This window comes from Gobius niger (genome assembly GCF_951799975.1).
Source record: "Gobius niger genome assembly, chromosome: 17".
NCBI lineage: Eukaryota > Metazoa > Chordata > Actinopteri > Gobiiformes > Gobiidae > Gobius > Gobius niger.
This window is the reverse complement of record NC_136868.1, coordinates 12130625-12149069: the sequence shown is the minus strand read 5'-3', so window position 1 is coordinate 12149069 and position 18445 is coordinate 12130625. Positions and strand designations below refer to the sequence as shown.

The following is an 18445-nucleotide window of genomic DNA, read 5'->3' as shown; positions in this document are numbered from 1 at the left end:
ACGGTGTGGAGTTATTCCAAGATAAGACTTTATTGATCTCATAGTGGAGAACTTCACACGTTACAACAGCTCTCAAGAACAAACAGGGAGTGCAAAGGAAATGTGCATTCAAAGGAGAACATGGTGATGCGCAAACAAGTCATAGTAAAATAGCAGTGCTCTTTTGTACAATAAATCTAAAGTTAAAAAATGGCCTAAAATAGACTTAATCAAATCTCTACTCCTTGTATCTATATCAGGGGTAGGCAACGTCAGGCTCGGGGGCCAAATCCGGCCCTCCAGCACAGAACCTCTGGCCCCCAATATGATTTTGAGAAATATTATTATGCAAATAATTGATCAAATACCTGTTAAAGTACTCTAAAAATGTGAGAAATACTGTCTTTTTATTGTGTATTTGTTACAGTCCTTGCAGAACATCCCACTTCAAATATAATGTAAAACAGTGATTCTCAACTGGACTCAAAAGTGGGTCGCGAGCCTGTAGGGAACTTTTTTCAATATTTTCCATCTGAAACTACACGGAAACACTCTATATTATTGGGTTGTTTTGATCATAATTTTAGTCTTAAAAGCAAATCTACAGCTTGTTCAATAAAAACATGTGCGGTAAATATTTTATACGATATATGGCAAATTATAGTTTTATTTGGGTCGCAGCTTGTTATTAAGGCGGGTCTCAGAGCCGGACCACTTTAGAACCACTGATGTAAAACATTGGCATTTGCAGAAAATGGTTCTTAACTTTAGGCTACACTGGTGTGGATCGGCCCTTGGTGTTTTGGCAATGATGAAAATCGGCCCTTCGTGACGCAAACTTGCCGACCCCTGATCTATATGGATTTCCCCATTCACTGAGGCAAAACATGCACAAAAGGTTAACTCAGGAGTGCGGCCCTCAGACTTCTTCCTCAAAGACTGACACTGTGAGACAGAAATGGCTCCAAGTCTGAATAAAGTGTGGGGGACAGTTTAAACACTTCACTTATACCTGCTCTGACCGCTGATCTTCACACTGCATACACTTCAAAAGTGTTGGGCACCCCTGGGCTAGTCCTTCAGTGTGCCATGTCCAAACCTTAGAGGGGCTAGATGCAAGTTGGTCATTTTATACTCACTACTGCCACCTCAGGTCATTTGTGCAACTGCACCTTCTATATTGAGCTCGTGCATGACGGCACTTCGACCCGAAGTAACACCTTTTTGAGTGACAGTGCAGGATTTAGGGGCTGTTGTGGTGAACATGTCTGGGCTCATTCTACACATTAGGACATGGATGGAACATGTAGGGGGATGAGAATACTTAGTTTTAACATTTTTATACTCTGTATATATAGGTCCTTTAAGCTCGAGATTCGAAGAATGATCCTCAACACCGTTGGGAGCGTTTCTGCCGGTTAAAAATGATCATATCCTCTGGACTGGGCAGAGTGATTGACAAAGCTTCTAAAAACAAGTTAAATATGTTGAAATTGGGGCTGTGCTGTGTGAACCTGACAGGTTCCCCAACAGCATCGATGGGTCAAATGCATTGGACAGATGTTTTGAAACAAAACACACTAGATTTCTATCCATTTTCTATAGGTTTTGCATTTTAGTCTCAATAAAATGTGTCCTGTCTTCATATTACTTAAATAGAAAATGCAAAGTGCAGCTTTGTGTGGAAAGTTAGTCCCTTAAGATCTGAGAAAGCTGAGAAAAGAATCACAAAACCCTTTTAGATTGAGGTTAAGGCTTTGGGACTTTTGAACCATCACCTGCAAATAAACAAGAGATGGAAGTCACTGTAAAGATCTACTGAGAGAGTCTGCTGTAATCCCAGGGTTATTAAAAGCTAAGGCGCCGCATGCAGGGCCTCTGTTGTTAGTATCTCACATAAACACGGACACGTGAGCTCCTCTTGGTTTCATCGATATGACCCACTTTGTTATCAGATTGTTCTAAATGTGGCTCAGACGAAATAAGAATGACCCAATTCAATCAAAGCAAACCTGCCCTAAATTAAAATGGATTTAGTTTGGGTCAGTGCAGCTTATTGTCATTAGCGGCGAAAAGTGTAATGTAGAGTTGATGAGATATTTATCAACATAGTGATTAAGAGGAGATAAGCTTAAGATATGTTCTCATTTTTGAACATAACATGAAAAGAACTAATAAAAATAATAACACAGACGACAGTGTCATTATCTGCCTAAACAGTCGAAGCTGTTAATTAAAGGTGAGAGAAGTTGCTAAGTTTGCTCTGAGTGATGCAGGACATATGAAAGTCTCACACATTCGAGTGAGGTGATGCAAAATGTGATTGGATCAAAACCAAACTTATCGGAGTAAATCATTTGCCGTGAGCCCGGTCCCTGGAGGAGCGGCTGCAGGCGTAAACATGGGACCCTGCCCACTGCTCCTGACCGAATACCCTTTACCTCTCCATTTACTCCAAACAACAGAGAAATAGAAATGTTTGGGTCAAGTCCTATTAAAACGCCCTTTTAAAACGCCTCCTGTTGTTTTGCCTCAGTTTAATTGTTTTTATTTTTAAACACCGTGAAAAGCAGCTGATTCAGACGACCACCGCTGAGTGGAGAGCTTTGCCCTGCGTAGTACGATGTGACTAACAGCACTCGGCTCCATGGAAACTCGGAACAAACTGTACGGAAACTGTCTTTGAACAGGGAGGAAAATGCTTTTACATTTGTGAGCCTTTACAATTAATTTAATGAATTTAATTTAATGATGAAATCCCTCCACAGCGAAGACAACAGAGGGTCATTTATATCAAGGGCTAACATGGGGTGAAGTCCAAACCTAGTCTCTACATCAGAGGTGGGTAGAACCCGCCACATGTACTCAAGTGCATTTACTTGAATAACTTTTAAAGGAACCGTTTTAAAGGCCACCGTTTGACCGTACTGAGATATGTTCTGGCCTGAGCTTAGACGAGCTCATGCGTACCTGTCTGGTCTTTGTGAGTGCACTCAGTCACGCAAAAGGACCAAAGATGTTTTTAGCATTGGCCTCTCCCAGTATATTCCTATAGCTCCAAACAGGGGTGAAGGGGCACAAAGACGGGTACGTATCAACTCGTCTAAGCTAGAACATATCACAGTATGGAAAAACTGTCCTGTTTTTTTTTTTCTAAACAGCCTTGTACAGTCCCATAGGCTCCACTGTGGCCTCATTTCATCAGCTCTTGTTATCAGTGATCGACTTTAACGCTGATTAATTAGGGCACATTCCTCTAAGTCTCCCGTCCCTCTCTTTTTTTCTTCTTCTTCTTTTGGCTCTTGTCCATTTCTTCCCTTTACATTTCTATACATATTTCTACACTATTTCTATTGGATTCAGGTCAGTGCTTTCCAACCCACTAAACGCGCAAGCCCCAACCACTGCTGACTCATCTAAGTATCTACCTCTATTTCCATGTCATGTTGAAGCAGAGAAAAAAAACAATTTCCATTCTATATTATTTTCATATGATTTTAGCTTGTGCACGTACTAATGAGGCAGACTGTACTTTTTCCCATGCACGTTGCATATGTGGACTGTGCAAAACATACCGGACCTTTCCCCGACCATTATATGAACGCAGGAGGTATAACAATGGTGTTCTCAAAGGCTCTGAATCATCAGACAAACATGTTTTTAACCACAAACATCCAGACATGATATCGGAACATTTCACCAACGCTTTCTGTGTTCACAGAATAGAACTAAGACCACAATGAACTTGGGATGTTTCAAGTTTGATCACAGGTGTTAGACTTCACTATGTAGGAAGAAAGGACGTCTGACTTAAAATGTGCTGTTAAATTACATATGCAAATCATGATTGACCCAATGTGAGAAGAGGGAGGAGCACAGATCATTTTTGGATATTGAATTGAATATAATCGTGTCGTAAAAGGTGCTTTATTCTCCCTGTTGTCTGCAGCATTTCATGGAGCAACCTGTGCAGAACCATTTTCTGATTTTGAGCTAGCCCCTTCACTCCTATTAGTTTACATGGGACTGCAGACGTCAAGAGAAAATCAGAGAAGCAGTGCAGCGTTGACTTGTTGGTGCTAATCGGACATTTTACACAAATCAGTCTCCTGTGCCTCATAATTTAGCGGTGGGCGGGGTGGAAAAAGGTATATAGCTGGGCCTTGAGCTGAAGGATTTGATGATTGTGCATATTTTAATTTGATCAATCAATAAAGCAACATTTTTTAAAGAGCGGATATTATGCTTAAAGGGGCTAGATGCAAGTTTGCCATTTTATACTCACTACTGCCACCTCAGGTCTTACGTGTAACTGCAGCTTCTATATTAAGCTCGTGCATGACGGCATTTCGGACCCGAATTAACACCTTTTTGAGTGACACTGCAGGATGTTAGAGGCAGTTGTGGTGAAGAGGTCTGGGCTCATTCTACACATTAGGACATGGCTGGAACATGTGGGGGGAGGAAAATACTTAATTTTAATATATTTAAACTGTGTATAGTCCCTTTAATGCTGGTATTTTGCACTAATGTCAAACACATCACAAATGCACAAAATGGGGATGATGTGCTCACGCCTCTTTGTTGTAGTCAGGAGGCGAACTGCAGCACTTTGTTCACTCTGCAGGTGCTGCAGGAAACCCTGGTCTAATCTAAACTACTTAGGTGCTTACAGAGGCTCACTCTCAGTTAGTACTTTTTAGACAGAATAAAGAATTATACAACAACTTTATAGATAAATAAGGAGCCATTTGCCAACTCCCAAGATTATGTTTATTTTGTTTCTTTGTTTCTTTGTTTTTTACAAAAGTTAAAATTTTTGAAACCCCCTACTTATAATATGGACACATTTGCGTAGCCCTGACCCTGCTTGCCACCATGATTTCTTTTTCTAGATCCACCCCTGCTTTACAATAATCCAAACGTGAGGTTACAAATGCATGGTTAATCCTTTCAAAATAAGCTCAAGCAAGGTAGGGTTTTTCACTTAATTTAACTACGATTTGTCACGTGTACAGATAAGCCGAGTTTTATTCACTTTTTTTTTTTTTTTACACAAATCATGATCAAACTCTATCAGGCCTCGCTGTCTGCCATCTATTTTTTGAAGCCTCCAAAATTATCTCTAATCGCCAGGGAGAGACTTCCTTTTTTAACTTGATATCAAAAAACCTGGCTGCCCTTTTCGAAACGTGCTTGATTTCGTTATTTGCCCTAGAAATCACAAGCCAATCCACGCTTTCAGTCCGACAAACTCCTCCTTCTTGTGGCTCATGGACCTTCCACACGTTCCCCTGCACGCTGCTTTACTTTACTAGCACACTACAACAAATGCACGTTGAATCACTCACTCCGTCTCTCTCTCCACCTTTTCCTCTCTTCGATTCACGTGTACCACCACTCTGACACAGGTACCGCCCCCCCGCTGCTTGAGATTCACGGTCCTCCTACGGGGCGGCCAATAACAGGCAACCTATTACCCACGGCGCCGTCCAATGGCGACAAAGAGCTGGTCCCGCTGCTCGAAATTGCATGTGTTTTAAAGGTGACATCTCCGGGAGCAGGTGAGGAGGCAGGAGGAAGGCAGTGAAAAGGGCAGGGAAGGAGTTGGGTTTTGTTTACAGCTGTGATAGTGCGGGTCCACGTGTCATGCCATCGGGGAGGCTTATTGTGTAGCGGAGGTGCCGTAAGATGGTAATGCGGCATCAGGGGAGACCGGAGTCCAGTCGAGCCGTGAGCCAAAAGGGACTTGTGTTGAAAATGTGCTTTTTCTGTAGATATATTTTTTAATGCTGTGATCCAACCCAGTGATTTGCACCATATAACACCTTTGCTCAATAGATAAAACTATAAGCTCTGCAGGCTCTTTGACAGTGATGTGACCATGAACCATGAACCTTCATACAGTCAGGATCTATAAGATTATTGCACATGTCATTTTTTTCCTTTGTAAAATGCAAAGATAAGCTTTGCTCTGTTCCTGCTCTGTGATCCCTGGAAAGCACTTCCTTGACAACACAGTGATGCTAATAGTATGGTGACTAAAGCGAATAATGAGAGATAAGGTGTTTTTCAGCCCTGTTTACATATTATTATTATTATTTTTGTTATTAAGGAAATACTGTGCATGTTCACCTGAATATACAGGCTTAAAGAAGAGCTATGTAACTTGTTTACCTTAATAAATCCTTTTCTGGGGGGTAATACAAGTGTTAATGGGATGATTGGGGGGTCTTTCATCTCCCCCTGGTGTCTCTGGCCAGAAAACCACACTTGCAACTTTCCTTGCACCGGGTCGGAGGCGCAATACACACTAATAGAATCACGAAGAAGAAGCTAGCAGGCTAACATGCAAAGCTGACTGCAGGCTAGCGCCAAGTTTGAGTGAAAAAAATTATCTCCAGTGTGTAATTAGATGTAAAATATCCCTCTCTCCCTTTGTCTTTTCTGTTAGTGCAGTATTTACTCTCACGGACAATTAATGAGTAAAAAAACGCAACATGCTGCGACACCTGCAGTGGCGCATATGGCCTCTAGGGGCATGAGTTACTTAGTTCTGCTTTAACGCAGGGTTAGGTTTGGGACAGTGTTATGGTTAATCATTTTACCATGATGGAAATTAGGTGTCCTTTTTCCATGTAACTACCATGTTATCACACTTTCAGGTTACGTGCCATTTCCATCCTATTGCCATACTATTACTGTGCTTTGCATTAAACATTAAGTTGAAAAAAGACCCAAACCAACAAAACAGACTTTGTTTTATTATGTTAAATTATAAGTGAATTTATATATATATTTTTTTTTAGGTGAGTCGTCCTCACCCCAGCGATAACCCGGTGCTTTTCCTATTCCTGGTGGGAGGAGTCACGCCGTCAGAGCTCCGTCTCATCAAAGAGGTCGTCTCCGCCCTTAAACCTGCAACACAAGTGAGTATAGTACACAAGAGAGACACACACTTTCGAGAGGACGTATTTATGTCTTTACTGGCCTTTGTGCCTGATACTTGTTTGATCTCTTTAACCCCCACCTGAACCAAGCACATTTTCTTCAGTTTGGCTTTACTCAAATCTAAAAGCTCCTTGAATAAAGCAAAAAAACAGCAACAAAAAATGGGACAAAAATGGGACCAAAAAATGTATAAAAAAGTGACAAAAATGTGAAAATAAAGTGACAAGAAAAGCGTTGAAAATTGACAAAAGAGCAAATAAACGGGATGAAACCGCTTTCAAATGAGGCGTTATTATAGGCTGTGAGACGCTTTTAGATTTGGGTAAAGCTGATCTGGAGATTAAGGTGGGTAAGGTGGGGTCATATTTTAGCCATTTCTCAAATGTTAATGCTAATTAAAACAAATTGCAAATCTACTCACAATTGACCTTTCGTAAAAGCACCACCCCCTTATATAAATAAAGATCTTTTCTTCATCTTCTAAGAAATGTTGGCTAGCTCCGGCGAGAAGTGCATTTTAGCATATGACACAATCAGGGAGAAGGGCGTGTTAGCGACTCTTTATGGTGCAATAACAGCGCATTATCCTCCAGATCCAGGTAAAATGGTTTGCAATGTGCAGGGGAGGAATATACTCTAAATATGCAGCAAAGGGGACACTACAAGTATCAAGGCTAACGCACCATTGATAGGGAATCGGAAAATATCTATGGCGCTTATGGACTAGTCATGCTCTTGCTCAAGTTTTCTTCTATTTTTAATCTAGTACTGATCAAATATTTGCATTTTTAAGTTGGCGAGCTTGCAAAACCTGCAGTACCAGAGTGCACTTCTGACTTAAATCAGAAAGTTACGGCTTCCTCATTCTTACAACCTGTGACCTCTGTGTCCTACACCCAAGTGTAACTTTTACGGCGGGTCTGGGGTAAGCTTAAGTCGCAGAAGATTTAAACCGATATTTCTGACATAGTTTGACATTTGACACACATTTCCTAGTTATCCAGAGTGTAGTTGATTTCTGGAGATATAATATATATATGTTTTTTATTCATGCAGTCCTTGTATTTGAAGAGTTTAGTGGTGCTAGGCTAGTGCTAGGCTAGCGCATGTCTATGGTAGCTAGTAGACTGCATTAAAAACTGTCTGACCCAAGCACAGTGCACCTGAGGCAAATCACTTATAACACCAGACTACCCATATGTGTCAACAGAATAAATATTACCACTTTGCATTTAAAAGAACTTATATTTGAGCAGCATCGGCTTCTTACCTGGCAGATATTGCAGCAGCAGAAACAGCTTTTTTGTGACGATGTCCAGCAACGACAGCTCATGAAGCTCTTGGCAAACGACATGACAGATAGTAAGCAATAATCAGCTTTGCTCAAAGGTTAGCAGGTGGAGCTTTTTTTGGTTTCGAAAGTGGAAAAACAGGTCTAGTTCCATCAGTACATATAGGAGAATATCTGGGGAATGTCTGGTAGCAACCGTTGTTATGATTGGACAATGACCGTTTGGGAAAAGGTCAATTCCAGTTTCCTCACTGTATGTTGAACAGTGCTGCGTTCTGCAAGGGCCTCAAACTTCTTTATATGTATCTCTCTACATTACATTACAAATGAATCGTCATGTGCTTCTGAAATGGTCCAGTGTATAATGATTGGCTGGTTCTTGGTTCTTTCAGCATTTCATTTGCATGATTACTGCTTGCATAATGGAGTTTGATCATGACCTAGATACTGTGTACTCGCTCACATGAAAATATTGCATTGAATATACGTCCTAAAGTAATGTATTGAAGCATTACAAGGTTAAAAGCTAACATGTGATGCTGCTTTTGAAATAGCAAGTATCTGACCAATTTAGCAAACCTTGGCCTAATTTCCCTGACTGAGATGGCGCAGTGTAATATATTTAGGATTCTGATCACACTGTCACACAAGGGCAAGTCCACAGATGGGGCCCTATACCTTCACCTGAGCGGCGGGGCATCTGGCTTGATTCTCTTGCGTAACAGTGACCTACATAAGCTGCACATCAGGTGTATATTACCTATTACCTATTATCACACTTATGCTAAAGGCTGTGTGCAATATCCTCATAGTAAAGAGCTATGCAATTAGTTTTGTGCTTCTGCGTATCTTAAAAACAAAAAAAAATAACTGTGTGCGCTGTGTATCTTATTTTGGATCTAAAGCCGTTTTATTGTTGGTTACATTGACGTTAGGTCTGTAAAGTTCTGACAAGGCCTTCCAAACTAGCTTTTCCTTAAACCCCTTTTTTGTTTTGTTTCAACCCCCATGTAAAGCGTCTTTGAGTGTCCAAAAAAGCGCTATACAAGTTTGATGTATTATTATTATTATTAAGATAACAAATTTTAAGGGCGCACTCACACTTGTCCGTCCGAACCGCGGCCAAGCGCTGGAAGCCCCTTCTGCGCGGTTCGTTTGTGCAGTGTGAGTGCAATCAATCCGTGCCCGAGTCTGACTCGGTTCCGGACTTTGGTCCGCTTGGAGGAGGTGAACCAGAGCTCGGCCCGGATGCTCACGCATGCGCAAACGTATAGCTGTGACGTAGTGTACGTTAGAGCCCTCGCGGGACCCAGCGCAAAACAGTGCGGCGCAGGACACATTTTTAAAGCTCATTGCGGGCGCGGGAGGGGGGCGGGTGGGACGATAAACTGCTGTCCCGCAAACTAAATAATTTTTCATTTCATTTATTCATTCTCTTTTGAGAATGAGAACATTCGTACAACAGAATCACTGTGTTCACACAAACGCACACGCTACATGTCAAATGAGTTAGTGCAACAAGGCACAAACAGCCAGACTTTACTCCACAGAATAAGCATAACCGACGCTGAGCTGGTCTACTTGCTTTTTGTGTAACCCGATTTGGCAAGAGCCCAATGAGTGTCAGGGGAGAGCACGGGGGAGCTAGACATCAGATATTTCAGCAGTGTCAGAGTCTGCTGCGTCTCACTGATGTGACTTAAGAGCAAGAAAGTTAAGGCGGTTGACTTCACCATCTTCGCCTCACTCAACGATCAGCTGTTTAGTGCAAGTGTGAGTGCGGACCGTTCGGGGCATCCAGGCCTTTCCTCAAACGAGCCAGAGAGTGGCACGGTTCGGATGTCAAGTGTGAGTGCGCCCTAAGTTCGATATATCGACTCTAACGATACTGTCAACTCTCAGGCATAAAAATTACAGTATACCTTTGTTCTAAAAGTGCATCATCATATTAGGGCTGAACGATATGGACAAAATTTCATATATCAGTATTCATGCTAGATATCGCGATATCGATACAATATACAAATAACTATGGGTTTGGTGAGAACCAAGCTTTTTTCAGAAAAATAAAAACATAATTGGTGCAGTTTTATTGATGAAAATCTATATCGTTTATATCTTACTTTTTTCAATTTGAATTTTTTGAATGTTCATATCTCGATATCAATATGAACGCGATGTATCGTTCCTTGTTTGATATTAATATCTTGAATGTTCATATCTCGATATAGATACGATAACGATATATCTTTCAGCCCTAAATCATATCCTAAAATACCATACAAGCTGCAGTAAACATGAAATGTAATGTAACTTCAGTTAGAAATTAAAGTTTCACGAAGAAGAAATAGGGGGAAATGTTAACAGCTTAACAGCTTCTAGTATCACTGTTTTTGTTAACAGCTTGTTAACAGCTTTTTGATGTCCGGCAACGACAGCTCATGAAGCTCTTGTCAAACCACATGACAGATAGTAAACAATAATCAGCTTTGCTCAAAGGTTAGCAGGTGGAGCTTTTTTTGGTTTCGAAAGGGGAAAAACAGCTCTAGTTCCATCAGTACATATAGGAGAATAATTGGGGAATGTCTGGTAGCAACCGTTGTTATGATTGGACAAGGACCGTTTGGGAAAAGGTCAATTCCAGTTTCCTCACTGTATGTTGAACAGTGCTGCGTTCTGCAAGGGCCTCAAACTTTCTTTATATGTATCTCTCTACATTACATTACAAATGAATCGTCAAGTGCTTCTGAAATGGTCCAGTGTATAATGATTGATTGGTTCTTGGTTCTTTCAGCATTTCATTTGCATGATTCCTGCTTGCTTTTCTGCATAATGGAGTTTGATCATGACCTAGATACTGTGTACTCGCTCACATGAAAAGATAGCATGTGAGCGAGTACAATGTACAGACAATAAATATCAAGTCCAAAAATATATCGTTTATGTGTTTTTTATTGAACGATAAGTCGATATAGTAATAATCGTGACAGCTCTAGTTGTGACTCATGCTTATATAAAGAATGCATTGTAAGTTTAGACAACACAACTTACAAACTGAAATGTACGCAATCCCTGCTTCATTGTTGACACAACAATCAGATATAGAGCCTTTAAATGTCAAAATCTGATTTCTGATCTGGTTTATACCTCGGTAATGCCTGGACCAATCCACATGAAACTTCATATGTTTATGTATTTAGTGTCTCACCCATAGGATCTGTATTGGCTCCTCGTCTTTATCTGAGATTTGAGCATCCTTACAGTTTAAAGAGTCCAGCCTGTCAGGGCAGCATGCACAGTACATGTGGGACACCTTTCTCCTGGCTTTGGTGCTGCCACAAAGTGCTGATTTCTAATGCAGTCGGCACATGGATGTAAATTATGCAGATCAATGCGGTGTGAGGCGCAGACACAGGCGGGAGCACGCCGGGTGAAGTGGGTTTTCTTAATAAAAGGGTTTAAAGAAGGAGGCCACGGCAATGAAAGGCCTGACGGGATCAAAGCTCTGCAAAGGCGCTTATATAATAGTTCGCACATTCTGACCCCGGCTTTGGGCACGTACAGTCGGCCGTAAACAAAACACGCTGCACAGAAATACAGTAATGTAAATGACGTGTTTTATGAGAACCTTTATCGGTAACACATTCATGAGCAATTTATTCATGAAGGCTAATCAACTTAATGAATTTATGTGCCCTTATTATAAAGCGTTTCCTTATTTCCTTTTTCTTCCTTTTACCAGAGACACAATTTGACCAGACAAAACTTTGTGGACCTTCTGAAATCTCTGGCGCCCCAATCGTTGCTCCCGTCCACCCTTCAGTGCAGCCTGGGCTTTGAAGTTGTACTATACTCCTTAACAGTTATTTTATTTTGTATGTTTTTGTGGGCTGCTACAAAGAAAGTTGTCCGTAGTTTGTGCTGACCCAGACAAAGAGAAGCATCACTGAACTCGAAACAGATCCTGGTTTGCACAACAGCAGATTCACGCTAATACAAAGCACATTTTTCTGATAAAGACATAGAGGCAACTGTCAAGACGGGGGTGTTTCAAAGAGTGCGATGATGGAACACTGTGATTTTACTTGTCCTTAAAAATTAGGAAAGCCCCATTGAGATTTTTATGAGAGTCCTGATCCCAGAGGGGAACTTTATTGTACAGGTTTTTTGTGGTAACTGAAGCACACACAGGGGAAAGTACATCTTAATCTTACCTTGATTTTGTTTTAAATGCATCTTCTTGGTGCCCTCTTGAGAGCTGCTTCAAAGTAGGGAAGCACCGATACCACTTTCCTGAAACCGATACCAGTACTTTGACTTAAGTACTTGCCGATACTGAATACCGATACGAGTGCAAAGCATTTTCTTCAATATACTCTTTGAAGTGATTAGATGGTTTATAGATTGACCTTTTCACAGCAGATTGGTTAGTAATTACCGGTAGTTCATTTACTCATTTCCATTTCCTTGAGTAAAGTAGGCTACACTTTTAATAGAAGTCATATCAGAATTGAACAGATACCATTTTATTTATTTTTTCATTCAATATAATTTTTCATTTTTATTACACTGTCCATCATAGACAGAACAGCTCATGTCCAAAAGCTCCTCAATGCTTGTGCTTTATTCATTTTTCTATTTTTATTAAATTTGTCTTGAGATGGTTACTTGTTCCTGCAGCTAAATGGTGTCTTTTCGCCTTTACTACAGCTCAGTGTAGATTTTCTCATGTGTATATAGCAACTTAGCGAGTAGCTACAGCATTTTGATTGTGCATTTTGTTTGGATTTTTGCTCAATATGGACATGCTGTACCTCCTTGCTCTACATTTCACTCTTTTTAATCGCTGGATTAGTTTTTCATATTAATAATCCCCTGGACATAAAATCCTTTAACAATCGCCAGAACTGTTAGCCGTGAGTTAGCGGCTAGTTTAGCAACATTAGCCTGTATCTTGTAAACACTGCAGCACTAACAACATTTAGCTCTGGTTAAATCTTGCACAGACTCTGATTTAGGGAGTGTATCTGTAATAAAGTCATACAATATTGTATTTCCACTTAAGTATCCTCCAGTTTACTCCGGTTTCTGGTATCAGGATCTCATGAATGAGTACGAGTATGAGTACAAGCATGTGGTATCGGCCCGATACTGGTTTCGGTATCGATGCATCCCTGCTTCAAAGTGCTGTAAAACTGTTTGAATATGCAGCAAGCAACGCTGACTTCAACTTCCTTTGACAAAGCAATTAAGTGGAATTTACATTTACAACGTGCTGGGGCTCGTGATTTGCTCCCTGTTGGTTTATCGTAGGTTTCTGTGCATCATTCAGCCTGAGCTCACGTCTGCCTCATTTAAAAGTGTGACTGACCCACTTCCCTCGTCTGCGTTTGTGCCGTTCTGCGTTGTAGGTGCTGGTTTTGTCCACGAGGCTCCTCAGACCGACAGACGTAGCAGAGCTGCTCTTCGCCACGAGAAGACTCACCCCCGACATCGGAGTGTGAAGAGGAACGTGCATCGGAAACGTGCACATGTTATGGTGTGAGGGTGGTATGATATGGGTCGGCTTGGTTTGCATTGTCCAGACCAGCCACAGTGTCCCTTTAGCCGGGAACCGATACCTGATACTTTGCCATCTAGAACCAGAAAACAAAACAATGATGTGTGGAACATACGCAAATTTAGGATATCGTGTTCATCTTTAATGTCAAGAAATGAGTGAAAAACTGCAAATCATTTTGAGGGAAAATTGGAAGAATTGGGGGAAAAGTGGAGCGAAAATATGGAATAAATGGGGAATAAATTTGAGGAATAAATGGTGCAAATGGGAAAAATATTAGTAATAAAGAATGAGCAAAAACAAGAAAAACTGTGGCAAAAAAGAGTGTAAAAAATGGGGCAAATAAAACCTTGGATTTAAAGAGATGCAACTTTTTTCGGCACCTGCTTTCGATACTTTAATTTTTCCGATACCAGTAGTACCTAAATCTTTTTTTCCGATACCCGAATGGTATTGTTTAACGGTGCCCAGCCTTACTCCCAATTGAGCAATTATTCAGTTCAGTTTATTTTCAGTGCCATATGTAAAGCACATGCAGAGAAGTCGGTGCAGAAGACTTCATATAGAGCAATATCAAAATGCATGGATACAATAGGGAAGGGAATAGTTCAGCCGCTCACAGCCTAGTTCATAAAGCTATCCTTCAGTCTGCTGGACCTGGCACAGCGCGAGACTCCGCAGTTTTCTCCCCTGAAAGAGGCTGTGAGATGACAGCAGTAAGCCAGTCGAACGGGCCCTGTCATGACATTAACATTTTTAAACTCCGTATTGTCCCTTTAAACCACTAAGTTCAATTGTTTTAGGCTGAGTTCGCTAAAAATAGTCAGTCACATGGATCTTTAGCGATATATTGTGGATCTTTAAAGGAATAGGCCACCGTCCGCGCAGTAACTCCTAAAGGTTATTGACGGAAGTGAGCGGGGGAAGTCTTTAGGAGTTACTGCGCGGACGTTTTACTCCTCGTATCATTACGCCTCACAATATAGTCCCCCTTTTTATCTGCTTATAAAATCGACACGTTACATTTCTGTGTAAATATACTTCGCATGAAAACACTTCACGTAACTTTATTTAAATAGGGAACACGTGGAAGAGCTTGGTAGCTTCTATCATGAGCTTTTTTGGAGCTATGTGACATGTGGGAGAGGCTGCGTATGTGCTCCGTTTGCGTGACAGAGCGCACGGACAAAGACCAGACGGGGATATATTAACTCGGCTAAAGTGAGGTAAGAACATATCTCAGTATGTAAAAATGGTGGCCTATTCCTTTAAGCTTCATAGCGGCTTATCTTCACCAAACCCACCCGTATCATACTGCAAAAGGAGCAATGAAATATAAAAGGGACACGGACAAACATTCCTATCAGATGAGCGTGTATGTCGAAATCAGAGCTTTTTTTTTCTATGTTAATCTATGCATTAAATGTGTAAATAAAAGGCCTCTTTGAATGGACATGTCCGTGACGCCTCTTCCTTCCTCCCCACAGCCCGTGGAGGGTGAGATGTTCGCCGCTTTGCTCCTGTAGGTGTCAAACCCAGGGGCGACGTGTGAATTCATTAGTGCCGGAGGTGTGAAGAGAAGGCCCCTATAGAAGAGCACAATCCACACTCCGGTCTCTGCCTTTGTCCCCGCGGCGTATCATGTTGTGGTGGCCTGGGGTCGGAATGATTAACAGATGGTTTCGCGCCGTCTGCTCGGAGCGACGCCGCGGCCTCAGCTCCTCCTCCGCGACAGCTCGCCCACCGCTCCAAACATGTGTCTGCGCCTTCAGTCCTTCTTTCCTACTCACATACAGCGTGAATCAGCTCAGACACAAGTGCGACTTTCAAAACACCCACTCCAGACATTATTATGAAAGACGAGAAATGTTTGATCAAAGGAAAATCACTGTGGTATTCTTCAAAATGTACAGTGGCGTAAAAAAAGTTCAGGCTTACGTTCGGAGAAGAAAGGGCAGAGAATTTCATGAAAAGAACAATCTGTACAACAATCTGCTAATTAGGGGTGGATCCATCATCCTTTGGGGTTGTATTGCAGCCAGTGGCACGGGGAACATCTCAGAGGGGAGAACAAAGAACTGATTCAATTAAATTCAATTCCAACAAATTCTGAAGGATAGCTGAAGTTACCTGCCATCTGAGGGTTAGGGTTAGGTTTAGGCTTAACAATTATGCATGTACAAATCTCAAAGCGCATTGACTGGAGAACCTTACAGCCTTCATGCCAGTGTGGTATCTCATTTGAAAGCCAAGACCTTCTAGCTTCTAAAAAATATGCAGCAACCGTATCACAAAATACTGTAATCCAGAGAGTTGGAACGTGCAATGTTGGACTTTTCATGCATGAGTGTGGATAACATGCCGTTCTAAACTGAAATCTAACTTTATACTTTGTTAGTTCACTTGCAAACACTGTTGTCTAAAATGGTGGGACTGGGGGCAACGTGGCTGTGCAGGGCAGTCAAAAAAACAAGTCATCCTGGAGCATTTTAGAGACCAGTAAAGATGCCCTGCAGACCACTCATACAACCTCTGGGTCACAACAAGGTCAAATATGCATGAAAAGTTGCATAATGTACCTTTAAGAAACTTTTTGAAGTAACTACTTTTGCATGGATTTTTTTCTTTTTTTTTTGTTAAACTATTTGCACATGATCAACTCTCATAGCACTATAGAACATTTCTTCTTTTTTTTTTTTTTTCAAAATAGAGGTTGTTTATTTACATTTTGCAAAATACAGGCTTTATTGTTCAGCAATGGCCTCATCAGAAATGAACAGAGTGGTAAAAACAAAGCACAAGAATATGGGCCTGGGTTTCTGTCCAGTGTTATTCCTCAAGCGTCAGAGTTTACACTGCAAGTATTCGCAAAATTACCTTCGACCAACATTAACTCGAGTAGTTTTGACTAAATTAAATTAATATACTTGACAGAGCAGGAGATTTTGATTCTATTCTCAAGTCTCGTGGCTGAATTTGAGTTACTTTAGTTGTACTCAGGGCCTCTAGAACATTTCTGATTGAAACTAAGTCGTCATTTGCAGTCATTTTAATAGCAAATGTCACAGTGGCCAGACTAAAAGTGCACGGAAGAACATTGGAAGCGCCTTACCTCGACTTCAGGAGTGTCCTGCACTTGGACGGTCACTTGGTCTCCATGCCTTTAAGAAACTTTTTGAAGTAACTACTTTTGCAAGGATTTTTTTACATACAGCACTTTTTACTTCTACTTGAGTAATATGAAAATGAAGCATCTGTACCCTGTGAGTAATTCTTTAAGAGACAAATCTTCATTTTGACGCATAAATAGATGTATTTTGTGTTTTGTTCCTTCATTCTTCATATTTTTTCCTTTGTATTAGTTTTTATTGTATTTTCCTTGAAAATGTGTACAATTCTCCCATTTCATGTTTTATTTCTCACTATTGAAACATGAATCAAACTTTTACGCTCAAACAGTTACTCGCTTTTTCTACTCTTACTTGAGTAAATATTTGGGTCACTATTTTTTTTTTACTTCTACTTGAGTAAAATAATGAGGTCTCAGCCTTGATCCAGCCCAGACAAGACTTGGTTCATTCCTTTTTTTGCAAATCGATGCCAAAGTTGGTGCCGCAGAGAGACAGTGAAGTGTTTATTCACGGCTCTGTGATTAAACACTTCACTAATTCAATAACGTGTGACATTTTAAAAGACCACTTAATTCGATTTAGTCTCCATCATGTGCGAAATTCTCAGGAGAAAACAAAACCAGGTCGACGTGAAGAACTCTCCCGTCTTCGGTGAAGCTCGCTCACAGGTTACATAAACGCCCTGTTGTGTCAGCGGTCGCCGGGGGTCAAGGACGCGTCTGGTTTGGGAGTTGGAGAAGAGTCTGCAGATGAACCTGACGGTATCATATTGTGTTGATCCTTTTCACCGCCGCTGTGGTGATGAAGGAGCCGAGATCCCTTTGACTGTACGTGCGTCACTCCATTCACTTCAGCACAGAGCTCCAAGGACACCTCCTCACATGGCAGATACAAGTGTGAAACTATCCGCAGGTGCATAACGCTAAAGGAATTTGGGCAGAAACACAGTTAGAGGGAATTTAACGTCTGCAAGAAAACAAGGAACAATTTCTCATTCACGACATACTTTGTATAATAAGTAACAAGCCAGTCGACCTGAGTAAGAACCTTTATTTGCACAAGTGGGGAACTTTTTATTGACTATTGATCTCCTAACTGTACAGCAACACGCGAGCTGTAGACAGTGAATAATTAATGAATAATTAAAATGACTCATAAACAGTAACTTGCCTTCTTATTGAAGACAACTGTTGTATTGTGATTCAGATTCATTGTGTTAAATTTACGATGGAGTTATTTAGAGACTAACTGGGATCATTACACTGCAAAAAGTATTTAACTAGATCAGTATAAACATCTCAATTTGAGCATAATAATCCAAATTTTAGTTGTTTTGACTAGTTAAGAAGTTGTTGGGCATTTGTCCTAGATTATTTCACTTGTTCTGAGATGTTTCTGACTCGTTTCGATACATTTCGTCCTTATTTCAGGTCATTTTCTTTGCCAATGGGGTAAGAAAATTGGTCTTATCTCATTGGCAATTTTACTTTCTTATTTCAAGCGAGATTTACCTTAGAACTGGTCTGAAATGTC

General features: G+C 40.9%; 2 protein-coding genes across 2 annotated transcripts in view; one reads left to right on the top strand and one right to left on the bottom strand.

Annotated features, from left to right (window-relative positions):
* Window positions 1–13836, top strand: part of scfd2 (sec1 family domain containing 2) — a 168596-nt gene extending 154760 nt beyond the window's left edge. The window contains exons 8-9 of the mRNA XM_079574915.1: window positions 6789–6908; window positions 13633–13836. Coding sequence (XP_079431041.1) covers window positions 6789–6908; window positions 13633–13725 — 213 coding nt within the window. The 3' untranslated portion in view covers window positions 13726–13836. The remainder of the gene's footprint in view (window positions 1–6788; window positions 6909–13632) is intronic.
* Window positions 1–18445, bottom strand: part of pdgfra (platelet-derived growth factor receptor, alpha polypeptide) — a 424693-nt gene that overhangs the window by 370676 nt on the left and 35572 nt on the right. The gene's annotated exons all lie outside the window — the stretch shown is intronic.